This window comes from Dreissena polymorpha, chromosome 3 (assembly GCF_020536995.1).
Source record: "Dreissena polymorpha isolate Duluth1 chromosome 3, UMN_Dpol_1.0, whole genome shotgun sequence".
NCBI lineage: Eukaryota > Metazoa > Mollusca > Bivalvia > Myida > Dreissenidae > Dreissena > Dreissena polymorpha.
Window position 1 is genome coordinate 92,869,897 of NC_068357.1, and position 19,637 is coordinate 92,889,533.

The 19,637-nt window shown below is 36.0% G+C and overlaps 1 protein-coding gene across 2 annotated transcripts in view; it reads right to left on the reverse strand.

Annotated features, from left to right (window-relative positions):
* Positions 1–613: 613 nt before the first annotated feature.
* The window catches only part of LOC127875319 (BTB/POZ domain-containing protein 7-like), a 36,328-nt gene continuing 17,304 nt past the window's right edge, over positions 614–19,637 (reverse strand). For both annotated transcript variants that reach the window (XM_052420299.1, XM_052420298.1), the window contains exons 5-8: positions 16,496–16,806; positions 14,085–14,271; positions 6,530–6,918; positions 614–5,891 (exon numbers count right to left, since the gene is read on the reverse strand). In XM_052420299.1, coding sequence (XP_052276259.1) covers positions 5,691–5,891; positions 6,530–6,918; positions 14,085–14,271; positions 16,496–16,806 — 1,088 coding nt within the window. In that variant the 3' untranslated portion in view covers positions 614–5,690. The remainder of the gene's footprint in view (positions 5,892–6,529; positions 6,919–14,084; positions 14,272–16,495; positions 16,807–19,637) is intronic.

The following is a 19,637-nucleotide window of genomic DNA, read 5'->3' on the forward strand; positions in this document are numbered from 1 at the left end:
ATAGACAACTGTTTCAAGATTCATCCCCATTGGATTGCTTGAAACATGGACATAGTAATACAAAGAGGCAGCACGGTTGAACAACAGAAGCGCCTGTATAAAATGGACGATTTTTCATAAAGGGGATTTCTCAGTTTTCATGTGCCATCGTTTTCTATTGTCAATAATTTATTAAAATGTCCAATACATAAACAAACATTTGCTTGTTATTAGAGGATTTTTTAAAACTAACAGTTATATCAGTTGTTAATTTATGTATCACTTTTTTCAATTGCAAATTGTAACAGACTTAAGGGTGACGAAGTAAGTGGTTGAAATATTAATACTATTAAAAACTACAATGTTCGAACGTTAAGTATTCTTCCCATCTTAATGCGTCTTTTCTGTTTTGACCATTTCCTTCATTTTATTGAAAACCAAAGCCATGGTCAGGGATTGGACCATTAGTACACGTTAATTTCTCACTGCGTCTACATAGCGAAAACAAGTGATCAAGATGTACCTTATTGCCAATAGTTGTTAAGATTGTGTGCATAGTTTAGCCTGTTTATTCCCAATTTTAAGGTGATTGACGTGTGCTGGGTCATAAAACTATTACAACTATAAACACAAGTGCATTACAAGATTTAATCAATACATGTTCATTTATATACTTAATATGATCTGACAAATATACTTTGACATTGATAACAAGGTGATGTACACGCCATGCATGCACATAACATACAACTGCAACAACACATTTCAATAGACCATTTCAATACCCCTTTGCAACATAGTTTTATGAACAACAATATTTACAAATGACCGTTCCGACTATATTTTACCCGATTGTAATTTAAGGATCATAAAATATATACAATTGAATAATAAACATATTATATATGCTGTTTACAAAACCATGCTTTTCCAATGCTTATTTTAAGTAGAGATGTCGTTATATGTTCATAAATTATGTAAATAGGAAATATGGGTCACATCAAGATTTCCAAACAAAATCGGTTACCGGTATACTATTATCACTTTTTTAGAATTTTGCTATTTGTATTTTTAGTTCATTTTCCTTTTTTGGATCATAATAATGTGATTTTATGCTAACAAAATCCAATAAATAAAATGTCTGACTTAATTGTTTTCAAACGTCTCCAAAGTTCAAAAATTGTATTCAAAGGCGATTGAATTTGAAAGCAGGAATTTAAATCCAGTCAGATACAAATTGCCTCAAACAAAACTTTTAGATATATTTGAAATTAGGCACACATTTTTACAGAGATCAACTTCTAATGAATGTCGAAGGATGAACCATAATCCCATTTGAAGTTTCATAATAAACAAATGCACAATGGCATAGTTAATGAAACTGCTGAATGAATTTTTAAATGGTAATACGTTCACAATGCAAGAAGACGCTTTCCATTAAGTTACATATTATTGTAAATCGTAGTTGTTTATGCATTTAAGATATTTGTAGGTTCTGTATGCCTAAAAATGTATTTTGTTGTCAATATTATTCCGAATTTTACCAAGTTATGTATATAACATTATCTCCTCAATAGCAAAAGGCTCAGATGAGAATCTATTGAAACAAAGTTGTAAAAAGATACAAATTAAAAGCAACTTAAATATTCCTGAATTAAAGCATACACTTGAAAACCCTGAAATTGTGTGGAGATTGGTAAAAATCACTTTTTTGACCATTTGTTTTCTTCTCTTAACGAAAGATTATACGATTTTTTTTATATGTGTTAAATTTTAATATATCGATAAAATGTTACAATAACACAAAATAGGCAAGAAAAATTATACATTAAAGACGAATTTAATAAAATGCAGCAAAGACAAATAAGTGCCCAGCCGAATGTGACGAACATATTTTCCTACAATAACCGAAGCATTCCTCTTTTTATTAGGACCAGAATTGGTGTTCATGTGTTGTTTGAATATATATCGTTGCAGGAATTTAAAATGAACCATTAAACTAAGTTTAGATTCACATCGTACATGCATGATATACATGCTGGCAATTCGACTGTACAGCCGTTTTCGATTTCAGAATTAAATATCTGGCTTATTTCGCATTTTTCGACACATGTTCTTCTGAACTTTTATTTTATTTTATATTGAAATAAAATATATAATAAGTTTTTTTTACACATTTTATATAAATTCATTAATATTTGACAAAATCGTATAATCTCGCTTTAAGGTATCAAACAAATTAATGTGCACAAAAGTAAGGAAAATGATTCCTTGAAAATAGTCTCAATTATTTTCTTATGTATGTGTATTGTGTTTGTTGAACAGTGGCATACCATGGACTATTCTACAAAGGTCCCTGATGGTGCAGGTAAAAGGGGCAACAGAGGGCTGCCTAATGACTCTCCATCTGTCATTGTTGGCTCGGGTTCTACTTAAAACGTATCCCGGGTACTCTAAAGTATACTTGAGCCCTTATGCCAATTGTAAAAGCTAATGTATTAACATCAAAGAATTTTAAAAAGTTGGCTTGAAATTAAATACATATAATATCTGAATGCTTACAAATAGAAAACCAATAAATCTGAGGATAAATTATAACAATATTTTTGTACAGAAAGGAAATATAAATTAATATAAATCACTAAACTTACAACAAATGTTCCCTTCAATTTTAAGTTTAAGAATTTCACATAAAGAAAACAACGACATATGTCAATAAATAAAATATATTTACAAATCATTAAAAACAACACATGTAGAACGTTGATAATTACATTCAGAGTCAAAACATTATTCAAGTAATTTAAGAAATATTAAAGCAGCTAATATTTACCTGTGTGTGTTTAATTGATAGCGAATGCCTTAACTCACTTTCAAGTGTCATCAAGAATTGTAAGAGTTGAATTTTATTTATTTTAACAAAAGCAAGTTAATAATTCTACAAAATTAAGAAATACAACCTTTTACACAATTGGAAAAGCATAACAACAAACTTATTACTAATGTACATAAAAAATGATGAAATAAATATGGCAGTCATTTAAATAGGAAGCATAAACACTGAAATAATCGATATGTAATATGTAAGAAAAAGAACACGAAACAATCATAGATAACAAATTAAGAGATACTGCCATATCAAAACAAGAGCTGTCACCATAGGATGACAAATGCCCCCTATAAACGCTTTGATAGAAGTTATGGGCATTTTACCATGCTAAATCCTTGAAATGCACTAAGTGACCCTGTGACCTAGTTTTTGACCAGGCATGACCCACATTCGAACTTGACCTAGATATTGTCTAGATACAACTTCTGACCAAGTTTGGTAAAGATCAGATGAAAAATATTTGAAATAGAGATCGGACACGAAAAGTGTGACTGACAGACTGACAGACAGACTTACAGACGGACAGTGCGAAAACTATATACCCTCTTTTCTTCGAAAGGGGGCATAAAAACAGAATAGCACATATTTCTTCTGTTAGAAAACATGAAAATGTTATTTCTGTCTGATTAAAGAAGTTCATTTTCAACCATAATTTTATTTCTAATTTGCATCTGAAGTGAACACTTATGTATGCGTAGTTTAAAGTTATTGATAAATGACCTAATGAAAGCAAATGTGGCCTAATCAGGCAGCCGATGTGTCACACAAGAACAGATAACAAACACAACAAATAAACAATAACAAGGACTGTTTGTAAAACATGCATGCCCCCCATATGGGCTGTCAGCTGTAGGGGCAGCCATTGTGTGATTACGTTTTTTGTCACTGTGACCTTGACCTTTGACCTAGTGACCTGAAAACCTATAGGGGTCATCTGCCAGTCATGATCAATGTACCTATGAAGTTTCAAGATCCTAGGCGTAAGCATTCTTGACTTATCATCCGGAAACCATTTTACTCTTTCGAGTCACTGTGACCTTGACCTTTGACCTAGTGACCTGAAAATCAATAGGGGTCATCTGCCAGTCATGATCAATGTCCCTATGAAGTTTCATGATCCTAGGCTTAAGCGTTCTTGAGTTATCATCCAGAAACCATCTGGTGGACAGACGGATGGACAGACGGACGGACCGACATGTGCAAAACAATATACCCCCTCTTCTTCGAAGGGGGGTATAAAAAGTATAAACTGCCATTTATCAATAATGAAAATAACCCAATAAGTACCCAAATGCACCAATTACTTGCTGAAATTTGAGGTAAATCTTCAGTGGTACTACACTCAGAATAAACACAAAATACACTAACAACATTAATAGTTTTTGCTCGCATACTCTTTATTCAAAAGGGATCAATTATATTTCTTTACTTCTAGTGAAATTATTTATGTATGGACAAAGTAAGTAAGGAACACAAATTCAAGGTTCAACCTAAACCTTTTCCATGGTCTATTCCTTAAAACGTGTCAATTTGGAAATTTTGGAATACCTAGTTTGTATGTTGCTGCATATCAGCAAACAAATGAATGATCATTTGCCAAATAGTAATGTGACCTTTTTGGGTCTTTTGCAATATAAATGACATTATGACCTCAACTAGATATTTAAAGAAACCTCTTTATTCATTTTAATGTAGAAACATAGAAACAGACACATACTTGTTCTGGTTTAGTTTATGCATCCCACAACATTATTTTCCATTAAATGTTAATTACAAAAGAAATATAATATTTTGTTTGTTTTTTGTTGTTTGTTTTCTACAGTATTTAAGTCATAGCTTGATCATACCATGGTGGTCAGTTTAAGAAGTCACTCTTTTACTTGTTTAGTTGGTTTACAAGTACTAAGTGCAATTACTTCGCTAGTAACTGACAACTTAAATAAGAGGTAGGGAGAAATGCCAACAACCAAAGCATTCAAGGTCGTCTTTGAAAATGAATTTAAATACAATTTAGGTAAACTAGTCTATTTAAATAGATTCAATGAACAGTGATTTTTTATTAAATGAAAGCACAATGATGTTGTAACTGATGAGACTTTTTTTAGTGATGGAAAAATATAAATCCTTTTAAACAAGGTGTATGTGGTTTAGTTTTCTTCCAATCATTTGCACTCGTAATGAAATGGCATTCCTAATTTTTTTTATGACAACTCTGTTTAAAACAACACATAAAGTGTCTTAGATGCTGTTATTTTTCTGTTGTTGTGCTTATCTAAATATAAAGCTTTGCCAGTTGTTCAGCTGCGATTATACAAACAAGATGCCATAATCTGTTATCACACAAATTTCGTTTCCCAATTTACAGTTTTCCTGATCAGAACACTGAAATAGTATGAGATACCAATCTGTTCCATTTAATTTCCTCTATATCAATATATATACATTATCCCATATCTGAGAACTGCCAAATCGGTTTTAACTTGAAGTGTATGAGCATTAGAACATTAAGGAAGTCCATCTGGGCCTAAGTGTATCCAAGCACTCCTAACTTATCAACTTGCTAGACTCACAAAAGTAGGGACAAATTTATAGCTGCAATTTCCTGCCATTTGGTTGTTGCAGACAGATTTGCAATTTTGGAGTGGTATAGTACAGTAGAGAAAAACTGGAGTAACGGGACAAAACCCTGTCTGATACGATGACCAACAACAAAACCTTTCAGAAACAGGGATTGAACCTGGGTCGTCTAGCTGTGAATCGCATGTTCTATCTGATGAGCTAACCAGACATGCTCTATTGTGACTTGAAACTAACTTCCTCTCTATATATACAGTGTCCCATGGCGGCCAGTCTGTTCGTCGCCTATGTCCAACTGAAGGGGCGTGAAGTCAAGCTGCATCTGGGACACTGCGCCTGTTGCCATGGCGATGTCAGGCATGGTGTCGCTGAGCGTGCTATGGTTGCTGGTGAGGGTGGCGCTTCGACTTCCCTCATAGTCGCTGCTGGGACTGCTGGAAGGGGACTGGAAATAGAGGAGGAAAATATTCATCCTTGTTCTTGGAAAACTGGGGTTAATGCATTTGCTTACAGTTTCGTCCCAGATAGGCTTGTGCAGTCCCCACAGGCTCATCACTGCAGAAACTTTCGAACTAAACTAGATTTTAGTTAAGAAGGAACTAATTTTAAATAAAAAGTTCCATGCAAGAGAAAAGTGTCTTCACTGAATAGCCTGTGCAAACAGCCTATGCTAACTTGGAACCACACTTTACACACAAGCATTTAGGTAGCCCATTTTTGCCAGAATTAGGCTCTATTAATTTTTTTTGCCATTTTCTAAATTATTACTATCATATCATGGCTGTCAGTTAACAACCTCAAATATTTCCTGGGTAAGCTGGTTTACCAGTTCTAAGTGCAAATAATAATCTAGTACTTGACTAAGACATAGAGATGATCTAATAAACAATCCTCACAATTTATATGACTGGTCTGGAAAAGAACCTGGGATCCTATGATTTGTTATTCAGCACTCTACCATTTGATCTAGTCTAAAAGGATAAAGGGAGATTATTTAAACAACAACTACCAGATGCACAGTGAATTCAGCTTCAGATCAGATGGATCAGTGGGTAAATATCTTTTCAAAACTTCAATGTTTACCTCAAAGGTAGAAGGCCTGTATGACTTTCTAAGAGACATAACTGGGGAGGAGGTCCTCTGTACAGGCTTAGGCGGACTGTGCTGCCTACTAAGCCGGAGCTCCAATTGGGAGTTTGACCGCCGTCTGGACTGGTTCAGGGGTGGGTAACTGTGATCCTGGTACCCTCTGCCACAGTTGTGAGGATCACTGTTGTAGTAGTAGTGGGCATTTTGTATGACATCTACTGTGGTGTCCGGCCAGCCGAATTCCCTCACAACGCGAAGCTGTAACTGATGGCAAACTGACCGACGGTCAGTATAGGGGAGAGAGAATGCCCGCTGTATCTGGGGTGTGGACTGAATGTCCTGTACTCGCTCTATCATCATCTTCAGCATGTCCACAGAAGGCACTGAAAGGCATCCAAGTTGCAGTGAAAGTTATTTGCTGAAAGTTATTTGCTGAAGTATTAAAACGAATCATTTGCTTGATTTTCTCAAGTACAACTGTTAGAAAGTCGCTTTATAGTTCAGCCGTTCTGTACTTAAAAACATGATATGTCGATTTTTCATAGCTTTATTACAGAATGATACCAATGTACTAAATATAAGAAACAAATAAGAAAAATATCTGTGACTACCAATTCTTTATTTATGAAATTTGCAAATTCAACATTTTCATATGCAGCACTCTTGATAAAGGGCTTATTTTCGTAAATACGCAAATTAAATTACATAAATATGCATACAAATATGCATTTTTTTCTTTTTGGTCGTGTACTGAATTTCCAAAAAGTAAGTGGATTTAAACCACTTAGCAAGGGAGAGAACTGTAACTTGTTTGAATTCTCACTGTTTCGCTATAATATCGCCGAAAATTTTAGTATTTGCTGATCACACAATCTGTTAATTATATATTTGGTGCAGGAAAAATGGCATCTGCTCGTGTTAGGCGACCATTTAGAAGACATCTACGCAAAACAACAACATTTATAAGTACTTCAGCAAAGACAGTGCGGCGCAGTTCGATGTAAAAAAAAGTGTTGTTCCAATATTGGAATCTATTTTGGAGGATGTAACTAAAAACCATGAATCCAAAAGGAAACATGACAGTGAACAAGTGAAGGACAAAATGTTATGCGAATGGAAAGCACTGTGTCCGTGGCTTTGTACTTCAACATATGACGACTGCAAACGACTCCATTGTGAGCAATGCAAAAAGGCTGCTAAAAATGTCACTTGTATTTGCAACAATAGAACTTACAGTAAATTAGACACACCTAAATTATGTCAGAAAATAATTTTGTGTCACAAAAAATACTCTCCCAAACTTTGCTGTTTTGCCATCTATTGCCTTAACTATGTCAATCACAAGTGTAGAGTGTGAACACAGCTTTAGTTTTCAGACTAGGCTGACGGACAAAGGCAGAGCATCACTTAAGAGTGAGAAGTTGGATGTCCTCATTAAAATATGCATGCTTGGGAAAAAGCTTTGTGTGTTTGATCCAACCAGGGCAATACATTTGTCGCAGCGAATGAAAAAAAGAAGAAAAAAAACACTGTTGGCTGACTTTAAGCCAAGAAAAAAACTCAAAGAGTAGTTAAACTTAAATGTAAAACAGGGGTCAATAAAAGTATGGATAAATAATTACATTGCATAATCTCTTTTTGTGTCCCTAACCACACTATAGATTCTGCCTATAGAGTATTAATACTCTTTATTTTTCTTCATTACTCCTTTTTCTAAATTTTTGAAAAATACTGTTACTTATTTTGTGAATCCCTATCAAGAGTGCTGTTTGCACTGTGTGGGAAGACAGACAAGCCAACAAACCAGAAAATTTTGTACTCCTTGCAATGGACCAGGGAAATGTTCTGATTGAATTTATCTAAATTGCATTTCTTGTTCTGCGCTCAAGCGACAAGCTTTCATTCAAAAGTGTCTGTTGCAGCAAGAGGTAAGAAATAAAAAACTTTATTCTTTGAGGCTTATTCAATGGAGCTGTACTTAGCATTTCTTCTCAGAGTCATGTAAAATCTAGACTAAATTTATACTTCTGTTTACTGGAGCGAAATAGAAACTAATTAACGCACTTCTGGCTGATATTCTGGTTGACCTACTGGTTCATTATTGTGCGCTATTTACAGTCTTGAAGCTTTCAATCTCCTTCACACACAAACGTGTCCACACAATATCTGCATCCATACTGAAGTTGATCTTAACATTTAACCTGTTTAAGCTAGTGACCTTGACCAAGCTGGCAACAAATGCAACCCTATATTAGGTCTGCATGTAAGCTATTAATTAGATACATATAAACCTTAAAAGGGTATTTGGGGTGTAAGTGTCAGTGTTATGGAACTTGTTAAACGAACGCACACAATGAACATGTGTGAAGTACGCTTGTAGTAGAAACAGTGGTACGTTCCCTTAACAAGAGCATTCCCAAGACAACGACAATTGGGTGTGTAGTATAGCTCTGAATATTCAGTTAAATGTCAAATTAGCAAGACCTGTGTTTGTGAAACACAATGCCCCCTACTGCGCTTTGAAGCCGCAAAGCAGTTATTCCGAGGCCCATTACTTTACAAAAATTCTATCATCTATGGACCAACACAAAACTCACACTTCATCTGTAAGTCATGTAGATAGACTAACACACGAAATAGCAGGCCAATATCTGAAAGTGTTTTGTAAAAATCCTACCGAAAACAGTTATTACAGAGAAAATTTCCAAGGCCAAGGTCCATGACTTCGCCAAAAATCAATGAACAGGAATGAAACTCACACTTAATCTGTTTGTCATGTACATGTAGGTGGACTCACCAACCAAAAATCAGCTTAAGATCTGAAAGGATTTCATAAAGAACCTCCTGAAAGCGGTTATTATAGAGAAAATCCAAAGTCCATAACTTCGCCAAAGGTCAATGGACCCTAACGAAACTCACATCTATAGGTAATGTAGGTAGACTTACATACCAAAAATCCGCTCAATATCTGAAAGTGTTGCATAAAATACCTCCAGAAAACGGAATGCTGGACAGACAGACAGTCAGACTGCTATGATACCCTACAGGGGCATAAAAATTATCTTGGGATTGAAATGAAGAACATCAACCGTAAAGATGAAAAAATCCCACCCCAAACTAGAGCTTTGTCACAGACGTGATGAATACCCCCACATGCCGCATTGACACAGAATATTTTGCATTTTGTCTTTTAAAAAAAAACAGCGGGCACCATGCTCAATGTTTAAAAGCACCAAGTGACCCCATGACCTAGTTTTTGACCCGGCATGGCCCATGTTCGAACTTGACATACACATTATCTTATTCATCTATATACAACTTCTGACCAAGTCTGGTGAAGCTTTGATGAAAACTACTTGAATTAGAGAGCGGACACCATGCTCAATGTTTAAAACGCACTAAGTGACCCTGTGACCTAGTTTTTTACCCGGCATGACCCATATTCGAACTACGCAAAACAACAACATTTATAAGTACTTCAGCAAAGACAGTGCGGCGCAGTTCGATGTAAAAAAAAGTGTTGTTCCAATATTGGAATCTATTTTGGAGGATGTAACTAAAAACCATGAATCCAAAAGGAAACATGACAGTGAACAAGTGAAGGACAAAATGTTATGCGAATGGAAAGCACTGTGTCCGTGGCTTTGTACTTCAACATATGACGACTGCAAACGACTCCATTGTGAGCAATGCAAAAAGGCTGCTAAAAATGTCACTTGTATTTGCAACAATAGAACTTACAGTAATTTAGACACACCTAAATTATGTCAGAAAATAATTTTGTGTCACAAAAAATACTCTCCCAAACTTTGCTGTTTTGCCATCTATTGCCTTAACTATGTCAATCACAAGTGTAGAGTGTGAACACAGCTTTAGTTTTCAGACTAGGCTGACGGACAAAGGCAGAGCATCACTTAAGAGTGAGAAGTTGGATGTCCTCATTAAAATATGCATGCTTGGGAAAAAGCTTTGTGTGTTTGATCCAACCAGGGCAATACATTTGTCGCAGCGAATGAAAAAAAGAAGAAAAAAAACACTGTTGGCTGACTTTAAGCCAAGAAAAAAACTCAAAGAGTAGTTAAACTTAAATGTAAAACAGGGGTCAATAAAAGTATGGATAAATAATTACATTGCATAATCTCTTTTTGTGTCCCTAACCACACTATAGATTCTGCCTATAGAGTATTAATACTCTTTATTTTTCTTCATTACTCCTTTTTCTAAATTTTTGAGGAGTACTGTTACTTATTTTGTGAATCCCTATCAAGAGTGCTGTTTGCACTGTGTGGGAAGACAGACAAGCCAACAAACCAGAAAATTTTGTACTCCTTGCAATGAACCAGGGAAATGTTCTGATTGAATTTATCTAAATTGCATTTCTGGTTCTGCGCTCAAGCGACAAGCTTTCATTCAAAAGTGTCTGTTGCAGCAAGAGGTAAGAAATAAAAAACTTTATTCTCTGAGGCTTATTCAGTGGAACTGCACTTAGCATTTCTTCTCAGAGTCATGTAAAATCTAGACTAAATTTATATTCCTGTTTACTGGAGCAAAATAGAATCTAATTCACACACTTCTGGCTGATATTCTGGTTGACCTACTAGTACATTATTGTGCGCTATTTACAGTCTTTAAGCTTTCAATCTCCTTCACACACAAACATGTCCACACAGTATCTGCATCCTTACTGAAGTTGATCGTAAACGTTGAACCTGTTTTAGCTAGTGACCTTGACCCACCTGGCAACAAACACAACCCTATACTAGGTCTGCATGTAAGCTATTAAGTAGATACATTTAAACCTTAAAAGGGTATTTGGGGTGTAAGTGTCAGTGTAATGGAACTTGTTAAACAAACGCACACAATGAACATGTGTGAAATACGCTTGTAGTAGAAACAGTGGTAAGTTCCCTTAACAAGAGCATTCCCAAGACAACGACCAGAGCTCCATATAAGGGTCATATTTTCGTAATTACGAATTATTTTCAAGTCCGTTACGTATTTATTTCAAAATCTTGTCGTACCATTAAGAATTACAAAATCAAGTTACGAATATTATTTTTACATCAGTTCGTATCGATTTTTATTGAGTTCTTTTCGCGTATTAAAGATCTTTGCGGTGCTTATATAGAATGGTTATCGGGTTTGTTTAACAAAGAGCATTTTTTCCAATAAAAGCGGCCCAGAGAGCGTCCTAAAAAACTGCAAAGCGTCCAAAAACACGCTTTTAACATATTGTACGCAAAGTGAGCGGAAGTTAAATGTTTAGAAAGACATTATAGAAAAGATCTTATACGATGATGTATGTTCAGTTGCCGACACAGTCGGAAAAGCTAAACAAAAACGTGACACGACAGGTCCAAACTTAAACACAAACAAGGGACGAAATTGTCACAAAACCAGGTTTTCATTGTGAAAAAAAATATGATAAAGGGAGACAACTCAAACTGAACTTTTGAAATGAACAAACAAAATTAACCCCCTTTGTAAGTTTGTTTTTAAAAAAATATATTTTTAGTCGTGGCGACCTTGACATTGGAGATATTGACGTGATTCTTTCGTGCGACACACCGTCCCATGATGGTGAACAAATGTGCCAAATGATTTTAAAATCTCATAATGAATGACATAGTTATATCCCAGACAAGCTCATTTATGGCTATTTTTTACCTTTGAACTCAAAGTGTGACCTTGAACTTGGAGATATTGAGGTAATTTTTTCGCGCGACACACCGTCTAATGATGGTTAACAAATGTGCCAAATGATTTTAAAATCTCACAATGAACGACAAAGTAATGGCCCAGACAAGCTTGTTCCGCCCGCCCGCCAGCCCGCCAGCCCGCCAGCCAGCCAGCCAGCCAGCCAGCCAGCCAGCCAGCCAGCCCGCCCGCATTCGCTAATCTAATAACCAGTTTTTTCCTTCGGAAAACCTGGTTAAAAAAACATTGAACGAGTGGAAGGGACAAGTCCCGTGGCTAATCGTTGAAAAGATTGAAGGGGAGACCCGTTTTATTTGTGAAATATGTAAAAATTCATCTAAGGCATGCAATCTAAGCACAGTTTGGGCATATGAAGGTATTTGAAAAATAAAATTGTATAATACTGAAAAGACACTGTTGAACTCGTATAAATAAAGTTGCTAGTATGTTTAATTTCATTTTTTTTGCATGAAAATAACCATTATTATTTATGTTTAGGTCATTTAGAAAAAATAAGAATTATTTTCCAAAACTTAGTAGTAACGTTAAGAATAAAATTTCAGAGTTAAGAATTCTTTTTGAAAATCTGGTAGTAACTTAAGAATTTCACAAAACCTTATCTGGAGCTCTGAACGACAATTGGGTGTGTAGTATACATGTAGCTCTGAATATTCAGTTAATTGTCAAATTAGCAAGACCTGTATTTGTGAAACCTATGCCCCCTACTGCGCTTTGAAGCCGCAAAGCAGTTATTCCGAGGCCCATTACTTTACAAAAATTCTATCATCTATGGACCAACACAAAACTCACACTTCATCTGTAAGTCATGTAGATAGACTAACACACCAAATAGCAGGCCAATATCTGAAAGTGTTTTGTAAAAATCCTACCAAAAACAGTTATTACAGAGAAAATTTCCAAGGCCAAGTCCCATAACTTCACCAAAAATCAATGGACAGGAATGAAACTCACACTTAATCTGTAAGTCATGTACATGTAGGTGGACTCACCAACCAAAAATCAGCTTAATATCTGAAAGGATTTCATAAAGAACCTCCGGAGAACGGTTATTATAGACCCATCCAAAATCCAAAGTCCATAACTTCGCCAAAGATCAATGGACCCTAACGAAGCTCACATCTGTAGGTAATGTAGGTAGACTTACATACCAAAAATCCGCTCAATATCTGAAAGTGTTGCATAAAATACCTCCAGAAAACGGAATGCTGGACAGACAGACAAATTATCTTGGGATTGAAATGAAGAACATCAACCGTAAAGATGAAAAATTCCCACCCCAAACTCGAGCTTTGTCACAGACGTGATGAATACCCCCACATAACGCATTGACACAGAATATTTTGCATTTTGTCTTTAAAAAAAAACAGCGGACACCATGCTAGATGTTTAAAACGCACCAAGTGACCCCATAACCTAGTTTTTGACCCGTAATGGCCCATGTTCAAACTTGACATACACATCATCTTATTCATCTAGATACAACTTCTGACCAAGTTTGGTGAGGTTTTGATGAAAACTACTTGAATTAGAGAGCGGATTCCATGCTCAATGTTTAAAACGCACTAAGTGACCCTGTGACCTAGTTTTTTACCCGGCATGACCCATATTCGAACTTGACCTAGACAAAATCTATATACAACATCTGATCAAGTTTGGTGAAGATCGGATGAAAACAACTTGAACTAGAGAGCGGACACTCAATACAGACCAACCGACCGACAGACAGACAAGCTCACTCCTATATACCATACCCCCCTAAACTTTGTTTGTGGGGGTATAATAATATTCATTTACGCATTTTGATTAACTGTCCCAGAAACACCTTCCCTACCTGGTATGGAGCCTGATACGATGTCAATGTTGCTGAGAGGTACAGGGTTGACCGCCATGAACTGCTGGACATATTGGGGGTCATCGACCATGTACAGGGTGTCAGGTATTGAGGACATCTGTATCGTACGCACTCGAGGATAGTTGTGGTCAGCGTTGCTTGACATTTCACGCTCTTCTAGCATACTCTGTCATACATAAAGTATTACATTATTATGACATAATATTCACACGCACCTGATTTGTATTATTTTAAACTAAAAAATGCTGAATCTGTAAAATAATAGTTTTGCAAATTAATGCATATATATAGAAATATATACATTTTAAATGACTACTGATAAAAGATTTGAAATCATATTAAAACTTAAAGAGTGTTTTATGGCCAATTAATCTGGCACATCGAAATGTCTATCTGTTTGATTTTTGCTGGAATCTGATTACTGACAATGAATTCCCAAGTCTTCAGAGCTTTCAGAGCTTTCAATGTCTGTGCACCTATGTGTAATGAAATATTGCCAGAGATAATCATCAAAGCAGATAATTAAAATTCTAAATGAAGTAAGTCAGAAAAATGCTGCAGCTTTTTTTTCAATTATATTTTGGCGCTTTCTTTTTTTATTGTCAATATTGCTTGATGGGATTTATAAATACTTTGGGAAAAAAAATTAAAAGAGATATCAACAATTTTTTTTAAAAGGTCAAGATAAGACAGCAGGCAAGCTAACGGTAAACATGTACACTATTGTCATAAATACAAAATGTATGTTATGTGTACAAGATGAAACATTGTTATCATAACAAACCATTAGAATTATCATTTTAATAAATGCTTACAAACCCAGGTATTTATAGAACATAGTGGAACATGAAAATACATCCCTCCCAGCAAGTTAAAACAAGGGCTGTTTGTTAAACATGCATGCCCCCCATATGGGCTCTCCGTTGAAGTGACAGCCATTGTGTGAATATGTTTTTTGTCACTGTGACCTTAACCTTTGACCTAGTTACCTGACAATCAATAGGGGTCATCTGCCAGTCATGATCAATGTACCTATGAAGTTTCATGATCCTAGCCAAAAGCGATCTTGAGTTATCATCCGGAAACCATTTTACTATTTCAGGTCACCGTGACCTTGACCATTGATATAGTGACCTGAAAATCAATAGGGGTCAACTTTGAGTCATGATCAATCTACCTATCAAGTTTCATGATCCTAGGCATAAGCGCTCTTGAGTTATCATCAGGAAACCATTTTACTATTTCGGGTCACCGTGACCTTGACCTTTGACCTAGTGACCTGAAAATCAATATGGGTCATCTGCGAGTCATGATCAATGTACCTATGAAGTTTCATGATCCTAGGCATAAGCGTTCTTGAGTTATCATCCGGAAACCATTTTACTATTTCGGGTCACCATGACCTTGACCTTTGACCTAGTGACCTGAAAATCAATAGGGGTTATTTGCCAGCCATTATCAATCTACCTACGAAGTTTCATGATCCTAGGCATAAGCGTTCTGGAGTTATCATCAGGAAACCATTTTACTATTTCGGGTCACTGTGACCTTGACCTTTGACCTAGTGACCTGAAAATCAATAGGGGTCATCTGCGGGTCATGATCAATCTACCTATCAAGTTTCATGATCCTAGGCCAAAGCGTTCTTGAGTTATCATCCGGAAACCATTTTACTATTTCGGGTCACTGTGACCTTGACCTTTGACCTAGTGACCTGAAAATCAATAGGGGTCATCTGCGAGTCATGATCAATCTACCTATCAAGTTTCATGATCCTAGGCCTAAGCGTTCTTGAGTTATCATCCAGAAACCATTTTACTATTTCGGGTCACCGTGACCTTGACCTTTGACCTAGTGACCTCAAAATCAATAGGGGTCATATGCGAGTCATGATCAATGTACCTATGAAGTTTCATGATCCTAGGCCCAAGCGTTCTTGAGTTATCATCCGGAAACCACCTGGTGGACGGACCGACCGACAGACCGACCGACCGACCGACATGTGCAAAGCAATATACCCCCCTCTTCTTCGAAGGGGGGCATAACAATCAATCTCATGCAAAAACTTGTGTCTCTCATAAAAATAAACAACCAGGTAAGTTAACTGTCCTATTAACTAATTACATGAATAAATTAAAAATTTAGCCACATCCTGGGAAAATTGGAGCTAATACATGGGCATTAAGTGCTTCCCCAGATTAACCTTTGCAATCTGCACAGGTAATTCTGGTGCAAGATTTTCCACTCATATGAATTTGTATATTTAAAGAAAGTCTCTTCTAAAAGCAAATCCAGTTTAAACCAGAAAGTACCCGCCCTGATAAGCCCGTGCAGACAGCATTAAGCCCAGTTTTCCCAGAACGAGATTCAATAAAACTGCAATTGCCTACCTTAGCTTCATCATAGTACGGTGTGAACAGCCTTGGTTTCATGAACATGCCATTGTTTCTCCCAGGCACCCAAGCTGCAGCAGTTTGCCCAACCCCCGTGTCATCGCTGTACATGTGACTCGGTGGAAGGCTGACTACGCCGCGGCGTATCGCGCTCATCAACACCTCGTTGTTGTGCGGGATGACGTGGTCCATTCGCACCAATGGTAGGATCTCTGCCATGATTTCTCTCAGTTCCACATCATTGAAGTCACGCCGTTTGACCCCTTTCTTGCTAACGCTGTGGGCTGTGTGGCTCAGAAGATTGGGCTCTGAAGTATATTTTTCCACATTTAAATAAATAAGTATCATGCCTGTAACATGAAACCATGGTAATGATTGTGAAAATGTATTACATTATTATGACATGTATGGGTGATATTAAAGAGCTTATTTCTTTGGCCATGGGTGGAAATAATTGGTAATATTCAGAAAGGAAACAACTGTAGCCAATACCCCCTAGTGTGAAGGAAAATGCTCTAACCCCTTAAAGATTTGGGGAAAAAAATCAAATTTTATTAGACCTAGCCTAATTTAAAACAACAGTATTTCTAAATTTAAAACATTTAAAACAACAGTATTTTTAAATATAAGTAACATTTCAAGGGAGGAAATCAGCTGAAGGTAGAAGAAATACTCTTCTGTGTTACACAGTTTAATTTAAAGTACTGCTAGGCAAGATTTTTGTGGCAAAGAATTATTTTGTCACAATCAAAATGATCGTTAATTTTGCCCATATAAATTATTTGTAAATGTTCCTGTTTTCATAAAAATAAATCTGGTTATAGTCTGAAACTAACTTAAGTATGACATTATTATTTCCAAAGAGTTACTCAGTTTTGGGGATTTCTTTTTTAAAGAAAATGTTATGTTCAAAAAATGTTCTTTTAACATTAATTAAAATGTATCTGTGAAATGATCAGGTGTGATTATAACATATATACAAATTTGCCTCGCTCTGGGAAAACAGGATGCATGTGAATTACGTGCCGTCCCAGATTAGCCTGTGCAGGCTTATCAGGGACAACACATTCCATTTATTTGTTATTTTTTCTTAAAGGAATACACTTATTAAAAAAAACCCAGTTAAGTCAAGCAGACTGCACAAGCTAATCTGTGACAATACTTTAGGCACACACATTAAACCACGTTCGCCTACACAGAGACTCAAATGATAAACCATTTTGCAATCTTAAGATTCTAAATAAGTAACACTTACCTTAAATGCACAAAATCATCAGGCTTTTTTTCACAGCCGTTAATCACAGGCGCCCCTCTTTTTTATAACCAGAGCCCCGCATAACGGGTGCTAACGCTCGTCTGAATTATGAATAAATGAAATTGTGTCAGAATTTTTTTTTTTTTTAGAGGTAACAGTTACCTTGACCTTTGAACTATTGACCCAAAAATGGGTGTGGCGTGTAGAACTCATCAAGGTGCATCTACATATGAAGTTTAAAAGTTGAAGGTGGGAGTACTTTGATGTTAGAGCAAAATGTCAAGGTTTTAGCATGACGTGGACGGCGGACGACGAGCTGGCTATGACAATACCTCGGGTCTTCTCCGAACACAGCCGAGCTAATAAATGAGCCAATGCAACTTCCAAGGTGGCGCTAAGGACTGCATGTATTGAAATCTTACTAATAAAACTTCAGGGTGAGTAGGTTTTATATGTTTTATCAACATATTTTGCTTCTTTTTTTTAAATACGACGATGTAGTGCAATTCAGCAGGGTTTTTTTTCCTTCTTTTCGATTGGCCGTGGATGGACATTTCATAATTTTCATACGGCCAATTCACGAACCTGACATGGCCGTGAATATTTACAAAAACGGCTGTTTTAAATCGTGAAAAACAGACTTTTCGTGCTCAAAACTGTCAAAAACGGCCATTTCGGAACAGAAGTTTAAGTTTCATAACCTTGTTTTTAATTCCGATTTCGCGAAAAATTGTCGACTCGCGTTACCGATGTTTGCTTGTTTTAATCGATTTTAAAGTGTTGTGTAACCGGTGAAACCGGCGTAAATAGTAAAAGCTCTGCCTAGCAATGTCACTATAAAAAAATGGCGACGCGGAACGCTCGTTACTACACTAAGAAAATTAAAACAAACCGCAAAATATTTCCGATTTATTGAAATTTGGGATAACAGTGAAGAAACAACAGCTTTCTACAGAAGGGTAAGTTTTGAAACATGCACATTGATAACATTATAAGGAAAGTCATTTGATAAAAGTGAAAGCATCTGCCGCGGCTTATGTATTGATGGAAGCTAGTCAAAACAGCCCCTAGCCAAAACATCCCCTAGTATTGATGACCGAGACTTGTTATTCGTATCTGTTTACGATTGTAAATCTTGGTTAAAGTAAATAATATGGTCCCTTCATATATTTTTTTTTTAATTTAAATGCATATTCATGAGGCATAATCATGATTCAAACTTTGTATGTAGTCTATTTATGTTTTGTGAAAAAATGTGAAAAATAAAATAACTCGTTTACATTTCTTACAAAAGTACTGTTGTTCAATGTATACCTAATGTTTCAGATCAAATGACAACCTCCCAGGGAGATCATCATGCACTGGCGAGAGAATTATTGACATTTTCAAGAGTAAAAAGAACAGATTTCTAAAGCTGTAAAGTCCAGAACATGTCTGAGTAATTGTCCTTGAAATGTTCTATGTTTATAAATGTTATTCCTGTGGTAAAGAAGTGTTGGGACCAGGTATTTTAGTTGCATTTGGTACATGAATGTTTTGCAAATCAGATAAATGTATATGTGTTGTTATTGTATCAAATACAGTATTCATAGAAGGAAAAAATGCCTTTATTGCATTATTTAAGAAAATTTTGATAATATTCAAGTGTTTAACATGCTTTAACTATACTAATGCCTTGAACTTTGAATTTCACAATTTTAAGAAGTTAACGACTTGTTTTTTCACAATTTTAAGAAGTTCGCGACTCAATTTTTCACAATTTTGAAAAGTTAGCGACTCAATTTTTCACAAAGTGAGGGGCCAGGGCCGCTTCACAAAGTCAGGAAAAAAAGCCCTGATTCAGCAAAGATTTATTCAGCCTCAAATTTACAAAGACACACAATC